This window comes from Stegodyphus dumicola, chromosome 3 (assembly GCF_044657685.1).
Source record: "Stegodyphus dumicola isolate Sdum_Otavi_A_Nest chromosome 3, ASM4465768v1".
Taxonomy (NCBI): Eukaryota; Metazoa; Arthropoda; class Arachnida; order Araneae; family Eresidae; genus Stegodyphus; species Stegodyphus dumicola.
Genome location: NC_140770.1, coordinates 250,901,714 through 250,914,487, shown reverse-complemented (window position 1 = coordinate 250,914,487; position 12,774 = coordinate 250,901,714). Strand labels below are relative to the sequence as shown.

Genomic DNA, 12,774 nt, shown 5'->3' with positions numbered 1-12,774 from the left:
TTTTGAAGTAAGTGGATCTTGTTTAAGTTATTACTGGTGTTTCAAGCAGGAGAAGCATAGCTACAAATAAGATGGATGATAACTTTATAATATGGGGTTTTCTTCTTGAGAGAAAGAACAGAATTACTGATGAGGAGAGGCTTGAGGGAATTTAAAATACCACAGGCTTTACTGAGGATTTTATTAGTGTGATTGTTGCAATTAAGTTTGTTATAAATGATAATGCCTAGAATATTTTGCTTGGCAGTCTATTGGAAGTATAACATTGAAGAGCTTAAGACATGATATAGCTTTCCTTTTCTTTTTGTGACAAGGCTCAATGATCAGAATATTTATCAGAACTGATGTAGACTTTCCAGTTCGCACACCATTCTTCAATGCTGCTTGAGTAGTTCTGGAGTTGCTTGATTGCATGGTTGGTGTTAAGTGAACTGTACTAGTGGTGTCATCAGCATAATATGCAAGAAGGCTGTTATTTCTAGGGCCAGGTTTTGGGAAGTCGGAAGCATAGAAGAGGTACAGGACTGGCCCTAGAACTATGCTTGCCAGACGTCCCAGTTTTCAGACAAAATCCCGGTGTCCTGGCCGGTTTACTTCACATCCTGGTAAAAATTAAATTTGGTTTGTTAGATGACCAAAAAAGTCTAAAAATAATTAACTGTGAAGGATTATTTAGGATAATTACTTTGTCATTTATTTCTGTACTCTATGAATAGTGAAAACGGCGCTTACATATTAACGCCACTGCAGCAGAAGTTGCGCTGATGCGCCAATAAAGAGCAATCCTGTTGTTCGCATGCAGTTATCTTTTGGATTCCTTTTTGCCTGGTTGTTTGCTGATTTTTGACACCATTTTTTAGTGCTACAAAAATTTGTCTTTGGGATTTGACAAACACAAAAGAAGATGGCAATTTTATTTTTTCAAAAGTGAAATATTTTACAAAAAAAAAAAAAAAAAAAAAAAAAAGTACCAATTCACATGATATGAAACTTTATTTTGATAAACGTATGCTTTAGAAATGTACATTTTGGAAATGCAGTTTAAGAGAGTGTGATCAGCAAGTGGGACTTACAAAAGGCAATTTGAAGGAAGCAGAATTCCATTTTGCTCAGCTCTGAGATTCATATACTGCTGGTTGATAGATATGAGATTCATATCTATGTTAAACTCTATGTCGGCCCATTTTCCATCAAAATCCGATTGACTACTTTGATTTTAAATAAAGTGCTTTAGTTTATGATTTGTCGCAAAAATGTTAGGTGTAGATTGGCGACACTTAAAAACTGCCAAATCTGCAGCTGCGGTTGCGTTAACACGTAAGTACCGTGAAAACTATAGCAGAGTGATGTTATGCTTATAAATAATATTGTCCTGTCTCGCCAATCGTGACCATGTGCAATACGAGAGGTTCTCACGGCGGGGCCAATATTGGGCACTAGAGCTTTACCGCCAGAAGAGACTTTGTTACACACTACACCTCCTCTTGTGTAATAACATTGGACTCGGCCAAAGAACCTCTAAGGAGATCCTTAGCCTCGGCGCTAGCCGCTTGCGATAAAAATCAGTCAGTCAACTGTCCGGTGTTCCGGTTAAACATTTCAGAAATTTGGCAAGCCTATCTAAAACTGATTCTTGTTGCTCACCTTCTTTTACTTGGATTGTATAGAAATGATAGACACAATGGTTCTCACAATGAAACTATTACACTGTGTGAAGGAAAAACAAGTGAAATAGACACAAGGGGGTATGAGCTACTCAGAATGCATAGATGGAGCTGGCTGCAAGCGAACGGTATAAGTCAGAACCCGTCCTTTTCGCCATCCCCATTGAGAGTGTGGACAGCAGTGATGGAAGGAGATTATCACGGTCAGTGTTGTACAGCATGGTTCCTATGGAAGGATACTGGGTAGTGAGATCCATTGTCATATGGTGTCGCTGTGCGGGAACAAAGCACCCTCAAGGCATACTGTATCCCGTTGGTTGGCCGAAGTTCGGCAGTGGAGAGGAGACCGCAACTAAAGGTGTCAGCGTGAGATGACCAGCAACATCACATACAGCAGCAAATGTAGCAGCCATGTCGGATTTGATCATGGCGAACAGGCACATAACGTTCAACAAGATGCATCAAGAGACAGGGCTTGCACAAGGAACATTGCAGGCGATTGTGCATGGTGATTTGGAGATGACAAATGTGTGTGAAAAATGAATGGACCTTGGACCTTAAACCAAGGCTTCGGACTGCACCTTGCGTGACAACATGAAGGACACAGTCATGAGGGGCCAACATGTTGAATCTTCTGTCGAATTGCATGCAATTAATTGTCCATAGGTGATGCACTAACACCCTCACAGACTGGTTTACCAAAGCCCTTCGGGACCTCTAGCCAGATGGCAGAAGTGTATTGACAAGGGTGGGGATTATTTCTAATTGATGTACTATCGGGTTTTTGTTAATAAATTGTATTCCACTCTGTGGCAGTATTTGTGTCATTCATTTCTGTATGACCTAAATATGTTCCACATGGTTACGAAGGCCTGTTTTTGCCTTGCAGAGAAAGTTCTACATTTGAAGAATGAATGAAGGATGAGGATGATCTCTTTAGAGAATTTGTTGTTTGCTTATGCTCTCATGCCAGATGTGGTCAAAAATGACGAATCCATTTCCAACCAGGTGTTTTATTGCTAGCTTGATTTGCATAAAACATCTTAGTATGATGTGTGAACACCTCTTTTGATTACTTTTGAAACCTTATTATTATTATTTTTTTTACATGACCTTTTAAAGGGTGACTGGGGAGTAGGGTACTCGGTCGCCAAAACCTGGTGGTGACGAATTATCATCCACTACCTAGTTCAGGCACCACTTGTAGAGTCAGTAGTTTTTTTTTTTAAAGCAGGAGATGTGAAAAATGGGCAATACCCTCATCGGGACTCAAACCCTAGACCTCTCGAATACGCATCGAGTATACTTCTTATTACACCAGGAAGGCATGCAGAAAGAAGGGAGAAAATATTTTAGAAAATTTGCAGTAAAAAGTAAAGGATAAAACTGAAATTCTTTTCTTAGTATTCATTTGCATTATAAAATTTAATATCAACACGTTTATTCATAAAGTATTTTAATATGTGTATCATACTTTTTCATTTCAATGAGTACTTTTTTTCAGCAGTTTGATTTGGCAGGAAACACTGTCACTGATGGTAAGTTACCTGACTTCTATAGTGCAGTATTTCTTGTTTTCCATTGTTAGTTTAGCATTTTTATATGCAATTTCTTAAATTAAAGGCTGTATTTAATCTTACTGCCTAAAAATCAAAAAGTGTTCTTTCTATGTAATTAATTAATTATTCATAATTTTAAAACAAATATTCATTTTTAAAAAATAATAATTGGTTAGAATTTGTTTAAAATTGTTAGGTCTAAGCTAAACATGTTCTACAGGAACATTAAGAACTTAACAAGTGTATTATGTATTCATTGTGAAATGCCCTGAAGAAGATAAATGCAGTCACTGAGGCTGTTTTGAGCAAGCTTAGCAAATTGCATCTTGCATATCTATGTAAATTAAATACTGAGGTCATTTTATAACACTATATAATTCATTTCCTCCCCCCTCTTCTTCATAGCAGGTATAATAGTAACACATAAACTAGAAGGACAAATCTAATTTTTATTAATTACCAAATAGCAGGAGATCTTATAATCCACAACAACTTTTTAGTATTAGAACTGTTAGTTAACTAATTTGCAACAGAACATTTGATAACTATATATCTTAATTATGACAAAGCAGCAGAAGGGTGCTTTAACACTTTCCAGCAGACTACCATTTAAAGTTTTTTGATAAAAAAAAAAAAAAAATGGTAGGCAGTCTAATTAGGCCTACAGGAGTACACAAGCATCATTTTGTGAAGATAGCACGTATCGTTTTAATTCTATGGCTGTACCTGAAGTGGCACACTGATTGAATAGAGCTTCGAAAAGAGTGCTGAAACGAGCATTGTTGTCAATGAACTGACCGAAGAAACAAAGAATACAGACTCTCAGTTGTCCTAGATTATCAGTGAGCCCTGTCTGGGCACACCTAGGGTTCGCCATTTAATTTTAGGCAAGATTTCAAGGTGAAAATTTAAAACTAATATAGAATGAGGAGATTAGCATACAGCCCAAAAAATAACATAGAAATTTCTTTTCAAACAATTCCTTTTACACCCTAAAAAAAATCTGGAAAATTTCTTTGAAAAATGATGGTCTTAAAAAACTAAACATGGCTAAAATATATGGACTGGTTTGTGTTGAACTGCCATTCAGTTTTTCTGTGTGTACAGAAGGAAATTTTTAGGTGTATCCAGACCGGACACACTGTGCCGCAAAGGGTTAAGGGGGGCCTTCCTAAGGGAAATCGGCTCATAGTTACAGTTGATTACAGTGGAACAGACCATGAAACCCCCATGCAGTTGACTATCAAGCATTGGGATCTGAATCTATTACCAACCCAAAGGGAGTTTGTGCAGGTAATTCTTAATTTGTTTTGACATAAATAACTAATTCAATTCAAGCTTATCTAATTGGGTAAAATCTTTTATCAAGGTATAGATTTTAACAAAATTTCAGCCATCATTCATGTTTTAAGTTATTAAAGTTAATGAATACTTGTCAGTTTTACCATGTCCAGAGCACCATAGAAAAACTGTTCCCAAGTTTAGGCATCATACCAGAAGTAAAAAGAGGGAAAAACCGCTTCTAAATGATGAATTTTAAAATACATGTACTTTAAAAAAAATATTTTGCAAAATATTAATTCCTACTTTAAGAAAAGTTGTAATTTTTTTTTTCAAATAATAATAAATTTTTTCTGACCAACATTATATAAATCTTAACCATATCAAAAATGTTATTTTTGAAGCAACAAACCAGTTGCTAACACCTTACTTTTCCTGGGAAATCTTCACATTGCATTTTCATTTGGTTTCTATGGTGGTATTTAACTTCATTTCATACCTGTTGTTGCTTATTTAGTGTAGATTAAAATACCTTTTTGATGGAAAAATGCAATCGTTTCATTTGCATTTGATAGTAAATTGAAAATTATCATCGTTTTGAATGTGAAAAGGGGAAAGAGATTTCGTTATGAGTGGGAAAAGAAGATGATTTCACAGTTGTCATTATTTAGTTATGATTTTGAATTTGCTATGTTATTTGATGATGAATGTCACCAAATTTTGTGATTATTGACTTGTGAATGTAAAACAAACAAGCACCAATTATTATATTCCAGCTAAATTTCTCTTAACTTTATTAACAATTTTATAGTTCTTTTAATTTTATGAATTTGGTGATTTCCCACTTGTATTCATATTCACATGATTAATACGACTATAGAACAGCTGTAATTTATGCATTATTGATGAAGTGCATGTTTATAATTTGTTAACTTAAATAAAATAGTTTTTTGTTATATTTTTCTTGAAAGGAAGATAGCCTGGTGTTAAATAAAACATCATAATTATGTCATTTAATCTGCATTTTTAATAAATGGCTTAAATTTATTAAATTCAATTTTATTAAAATGCTGTTAAATGTATTTATATGCATAATTTTATTTAATTAAAATTTTATTTTTTATGAAATGATTGTATTTTTTTATAAAATACATTAAATGCATAACTACATGGTTATAGTTATGCATTTAACGTGTAATGATATAATGATAACTTGACAAACTAACAAAGGAATTTATTTAGGTTATTATGACAGAGCCAATCAATCTCTGACACCTATATGTGAAGCCAAGCAAAAATATGTTGATAAATTAAATTTAGAACATATAAGCTTATTTTCTAAAGTAGAGCAAATTGAAAAATTGATGACTTGTATGCAGCTGGATTCCAAACAGAAGGTAAAATGTATTTTTATGTGAAAACTTATTTTAATTATTTTTTCTGATATTTGAAAGAGATGATGGTTTAAGTCAGCGATTCTCAACTGGTGGTGCGCAAGAGAATAATAGGTGGTATGCAAAGAAACAAAGTATTTAACTAGTAAATTCAAAAATTAAATGCCCAACATCCTATTTAAGTTTTTTCTCTAACAATCGTAACTTTATGTGATCTGAGCTTTGTTCAAGGTCAGTAGCCGTTCAAAGACTTTAGCAAAATAATCCCCCTTTTTTTTCACAAATATTCTTTGTCTATGCTTTATGTCGCCACTATTTCCGGGCTCATACTGCTCTATTTTCAATTAGAATCATTTTTTATGCCTATTTGCTGTCTCTAACAGCAGGTAATTTGTCTTCTTATTGCTTCATATTCCTTATTTTTCTATGCAATTTGGGAGTATCGTCGTTTGATTTTGAAGAACTCGTAATATATTGTGCATTTAAATATTTCTGGGATCCAGGAAAATCTACTAGCATTATGAATATTGAAAAGAAAAGAAAAATTGTTTATTGAAAATATAATGAAATTCATTTATCATCTGGGTTTACTTGGAATGGAGATGAAGTAGATCCTCAACCTCAATGTGTCGATTGTTCAACCTCAGTTCAAACTATCTATTATCCAATCAAAATAAACCATCATTTCTTAAAAGACAGCTTAAATCTAAGCATGCAAATTTAAATGTTAAAATCTGAATAACATTTTAAGAGGAAATTATTAGTTCAAAAATAGTAAACAAGTTAATGAAAGCTTTTGTTACTTCAAGTGAAAAAGCTTTGGAAACTAGTTACCTAGTAAGCAAAAGAATTGCCAAGACTGGGCAGGCTCACACTCTTGCAGAAAACATATTACCATCAGTTAAAGATATCATTTAAGCTTTATTCAATGAAAAAATGGCTAATAAACTTAATAATATTCCTTTATCAAATGATGTATGAATCAACGAAGTTGACAAATTCATGAAATGGTAAATTCCATAAAAGAGACACTTATTCAAAAAATAACACACAATGAGTTTTTCACATTGCAACTTTGTTCAGTTATAGTTTACATACCTTTTGATGAAGATAAATGAATAGCTGAAGAGTATTTATTTTGTGAATCTGTTCATGATAGAGCAACTGCAAATGAAATTTTAAAAGTAATTGACTGAAAATGGTATTCCTTGGAATAAGTGCATTGCCATATGCAGTGATAAAGCTTGGGTTTAACAGTAAAATATTCTGGTGTTATTTCTCATATAAACAAAGTCGCAGCTGAAGCTGAATTTACTCGTGGACCCATTCATCATAAAGCTTTAGTACCCAAAAAAATCCCCCAAAACCTAAAAATCGTTTTGAAGCAAGCTGTGAAAATTGTAAATTTTATTAAAAGCCGACTTTTAAATTCAAGAATATTTACAATTTTATGCCATGAGATGGGCAATGAACATGAACCTCTTTTGTTACATTCCAAAGTAAGGTGATTATCCAGAGGCAAAGTTTTTAAATCGTCTTTTTGAAACTCGATCAGAAATTCAAATTTTTCTCTGTGATTCAATATTTGAATTATTAAGATGTTTATTTAGTGAATTATGGTTGGCACGTTTAGCAAATTCAGCTAATATTTTTGGAAAGTTAAATGAATTGAATTTAGGATTACAAGTACAAAGTGTTAATTTGTTTACCATTACAGATAAAATAAATGCAATGATAAAAAACTCAAGCTAATAATCAAAGAATTGGTTAATAATACTTTAAGCTTTTTAGCACTTTTAGAAAGTTTCCTAACTAAAAATAAAAGAAGAATTAGCATCCAACATTAAAAAATCATTATTTTTCATTGATAAATAATTTCAACATGTATTTTCAGGAGCATTATCAAAAAGAGACTCGGATTAGAAATCCATTTTGTTCAAATATACCTGAAATTTTATCTCGTGAAGGAAAAGAACAATTGAAAGAAATTTCCTGTGATCGAACTCGAACTCTAACTGAAATTTCAAAAATAACAGACTTGTTAACTTTTCGCTGAATCGAAAAAATGAATTTAAAGACATTTCAAATAAAAGCTATTAAATTTTTATTGTTGTTTTACCCAACCAAATTGTGTGAACAAGGGTTTTCTTCCTTATTATATTTGAAAAATAAATACAGAACAAAATTAAAAGTGAATACTAATTTGCGGTTAAAACCTAAGTGAAACATGACCAAACATAAAGAAATTGATCTCTCTTAAACAGCCCCAAATGGTAAAAATATATTTATGGGTGTCCCTTGGCGAGTTTTGGCAGTACATGGACACTGGCAATTTCTGTGCCAAAAATAGCTGCTACACAAAACCAAAGTAGCAAGTCAAACAATTGCACAAACTCGGTATCCATGTATACATCGACCTATTTTCATTTCAAAAAACATCAGAGAAATGCACAAACTTGGCATTTCGCACTCTGTTGACTTTGTCCGTGTACACATCGATCTATTTTCACTTTCAAAATCAAAGAAGCAGCTAATTATTCACTAGAGCCAAACAAAAAATATATAATCTCAATAAAATACTTTTTAAATGAAATGATGAAATAACATAAAAAAAGGAAATGCATCTTCACACTACACAAAGGAAATATCCACTTTACCTCATTTAGAAATTTTCGTGTCTTCAGTCAAACAAAAAATTCCTTAACGACATCCAAAAACTTCCTAAAATTATCTTAACTAGAATGTGTATACTGGCATCGCCACATAAATTCACAAAAGAGTAAAAAATATCCTTTTAGTGCCGGTACTCCGACATTCCACCATATGCATTTCCTTCATACAAACAGGATGCTTATAATGTAAGTAAACCATTTACACACCAGCCAATGCTTTTTTTTCCTTTTGTTCCAAATCATACAGAAACTTCAAATTAATCTTACCACATTCATCCAATTTCGCATGTAAACCACAAAATAACCTACGTAATTCCTAACCAACATCCAACACACAAACAACCCTTAAAGATCTTTTTCCATCAATCAAATTCACCGCAATCATGCAACCAATTACGTCATAATAGGGTTTCCATAACATTTAACTACTCAAGTTTACCATAAATGAAACAAGAACTTGACGATAAATGAAACAACTTAGCAATAATCCAAGGCACACCCTTAAAAATTCTATAACTGCAAAAATTTCACACTAAATTTTGGAATTTATTATAACTTAAATTTTGATGATTAAAATGGTAATAAATTTTTAACCTTATTTTTTTATGTGTGCATATTTATTACAAATAGCCAATAGGTTTTGCAAATGGCAAAATGTCATCTTTTTTAATGGCCTTGCGCTTTATTTAATAGCCTATTAGCATTGTGCCTCTACAAGTGGCCAGAAGTGGTGGCGATTTCATTATGGAAGCATCTAATAGGTGGCCACCATTGTCTCCTGTGAAAAGGCGGACAATTCCAGTCAGGCCTTCTCCGAAATTCAAACCTGGGCACATCGCTGTGGTAGTCAGGATCACTAATCACTATACCGGCTAGGCAGTTGCTTTTTTTAAATATATTATATAATTTCTATTGAGAAACTGAAAAATAATCTGTAAAATGTAATGGTGGTACTAAAGTTTTTCAGTTTTTGTTTAGATGGTACGTGTTAGTCAAAAGGTTGAGGTTATTGTTCCTAATTTCTAACTGTTTTTATAAAAATTAGTTATTATTCCTAATTTCTATAAAATTATTCAAAAAAACATCTTTCACTGGCGAATTCCATTTCAAAGTCATAAAAATCTTTCAGTTCCAGTTAACGATCTCAGTTGCAGTCCATCTTTACTCTCAGGTTTTAAGGAAATTATTTCATAATTGTTTTCATTTTTCATCAATACAGGTTACCAGTAGTTTGGCTTCCTTCCTCTCATTCTTATCACCTTCGTTTCTTCCATCATTTGTACTTCTGCAGATAAAGAAGAAGGTTGTATATTTAAACTTCCGAAACCAATCCCTGCAAATTTATGAATATTATGGATTCTTGTTTCTTTAACTTTTCTAATCATTATTCAGCATGCTATTTTAACTCAAATTTAGGAGAGAACTATTTGAAAAAACTAGGTAAATGTTCCTTTAGTCACCATTTTTTATGTAATATACTGAAGTTTGTTTTCATTATAAAAATAATGTGTATGTTTCTAAAAAAACAGAGTTGTTAAAAAAATTGGTTTAAAAAAAAAGACAAAAAAAGTTGAGCAGTGTTTCAGCTCATTGATTCAATGCTATTGTTTGCCTACATTCTGATTAATTCAAACTTTAGTGAACCGAAGCTGTTAATGAGGATTTTACTGCATTATTCAGTTTTCATATAGTTTCATAAATATTCATGTAGTTTTCAAAATTAAATTTCAAGATTCAGATATAAAAAATGTGAAGGTTTAATTTACTTACTCAAATAACCTTATCAATATTCTTCTGATAGTGTTAAAAATTATAAATATTACCTCCCTAAATTTGCAAAAGTTTAAACTGCCTGTATTCTAGTCCAGTTTAACATGGAAAAATAAATTGAATTTAGAATGACAATGAAAGAAAAGGACCTGAAAATTTTAAATGCAGTGAAGAACTAAATGTATTGTAAAGCCTGTTAGATGATTTTTATAACATAAAAATTATTTTTGTTTTTAATGACTTTCTGTTCAGCATATTCATGCAAATTTTTTTTATCCATCAATTTCCTTCCCCCCCTAAATTCAGGAAAGTTTTTAAAAAGTTATAATTTAAAAATTTTTTAGTTTGGTACTAATTTAGGAAAATTATTATCACTTTTTAACATTCATCTAAAAATGTACATCAGTTATTCAAGAAGTTATCTTTTTACATTTTTTCCCTCCTTTTGCAGACCCAATTTTTCTAAAATGTTTTTCTTCATAAATTTTTATAATGACAATACACTATTCCAAAGGAATTTTTTCAATATTCAATATAAATTTTGTTCTATTTAAAAATTAATTTAATTCTTAAAATTAATTTATTCTTAAAATCATTTAGTATATTTTAAGTGTTAAATTTATCTTACATATTCCTGTGTAAAGGTTTAACTAGTCATTGAATTTCAGTCTTTACATCACATCAAATATGGTTTGTCCTGCTTGGCATAGTTGAAACATGCTAAATCCATTTTTAAACATCTATTTGATATGTGCAGAAGATGTTTACACATTTTTTAAATGATTTTGGAGTTGTTTAGTTGATGTTTAAAATGTAAAGAGTATTTTTTTTAATGTTCGATCTGAAAGTCTTTTCTCTGGACTATAAATCTGCGTGCAATTTCCACGATACAGGCTTTTCGTAAAATTCCAGAGATACCTATTGATTTTCGTTCCTCTTCCACTATTTTCTAGAGTCCACCAATCAGGGTATGTTTGCACATAGAAAAACCTCATTTTAAGAGACCAAAAGCACAATAGTTCATATGACAGGAGACTTTTCAGGAATATGTTGAAAAGGTATATTTAACCTGTACTAGTTTTCATTTTTTCAAGGAATGCAGTTGTGCTTTTTTGAAGTGGGACTTGTTACTTTGTCTTGATAAAGTTTCAATTTTTTGAAATTCATTTGGATAAAGAAATGGAATTTTTTTCTGTAAATATCAGTTGCAAAACTTTCTTTTGATAGTACACTGAGTTGATTTTAACACTTTTTCCTAGTTTTCTTATTTTTAATTTCCCACTGTAAAAGAACCCTGCAACAATCATAAATCTGTTATTGAAACTTTCATTGCATTGACGGAATCAAGTTTGTGCATTTTGTTCCTCTTCATTTTCTATAATAAATATCTCTTTTGTTGTGGTTATTTAGGTAAACCCATGCTTTATCAAGGATCACAATCCATATATCTCCTGCTGAATAGTTTTCATATAGCTCTACAAATTATACTACATTGAGGCAGATGTTTTGGCAAAAGCTGGTGAACATTAAGGTTTTTAGCTTTTTTAAGCTGGTTTATCATTTTATTTTTTGTTGCTACAGATGTATTTAAAGATTTTGCAATTCATTTCTGCATAGGCAGATTTTTCTCTTATTGTTAATGATTTAAATTTAGAGACATTAAGAAGCAGTGTGTACCTTTTTTGGGTTATTCATTTGGAACCTTCTTTCCATGTATAAGTGATGACTGATGATTTTTTTTTCTTTCCAATTAATAATGCTTCTCATTGTGCTCTTAAAAATTTTAACATCATGCATTTCTCAATGTTTTCAAGTTATGGTATAGGAATATTTCTCCTCGGAAAGCACATAAGTACATTCTTCAATCCGTAGCTTGTTTACATGCAATATTTTGTGTGTGTGTGTATTTAATTATGGCAAAGCACACGAGGGCTATCTGCCTAAGGGGAGGGATGCCTTTCGTGGAGGACTTTCTAAGGGAAACTGGCTCGTATACACGTTACACATGAGGAAAACCACGAAAACGCCCATGCAGCCAGCCCGTTCGCGGGATTCGAACCTCGGACCGAACTACCAGTGTTCAGCGACTTTACCGCTCGGCCGCTGGTGGGCTGCAATATTTTGAAAGAATAAGAAATTTAAAAATAGTGTTCTTGTCGCAATCTGAAAAAGTACTCCAAGATAAATTTTTGAATTTCTGCAAAACTTTCTTACCAAATTTTACAAAATTTCACATTTTGGAATAATATGAGTCATAGTTCAAAATGTGGAAAAATATCAGCATGCCATTTCAGAAAACGTTTGATTTTGTGTCAAAATACATATGTTAGAACAATGCTATATGTAAATTTAATATACATCCTAACTCGCATTTTTGAGACATGAAAAATGCAAGATGAATTTCACCAACTCAGTAGAACTTTAGATATAAAAC

The 12,774-nt window shown here is 32.1% G+C and overlaps 1 protein-coding gene across 11 annotated transcripts in view; it reads left to right on the top strand.

Moving 5' to 3' along the window:
• Positions 1–12,774, top strand: part of LOC118191969 (uncharacterized) — a 205,433-nt gene that overhangs the window by 23,686 nt on the left and 168,973 nt on the right. For 7 of the 11 annotated variants that reach the window (XR_015040438.1, XM_085814029.1, XM_085814030.1 and 4 more), the window contains exons 3-4: positions 3,169–3,202; positions 5,747–5,901. Coding sequence is in view for 10 of the 11 variants with exons in the window: in XM_085814029.1 (XP_085670155.1) it covers positions 3,169–3,202; positions 5,747–5,901 (189 nt within the window). In the remaining variant the exon portion in view is untranslated. The remainder of the gene's footprint in view (positions 1–3,168; positions 3,203–5,746; positions 5,902–12,774) is intronic. The other 4 variants (XM_085814032.1, XM_085814033.1, XM_085814031.1 and 1 more) reach the window with 2 other exon arrangements.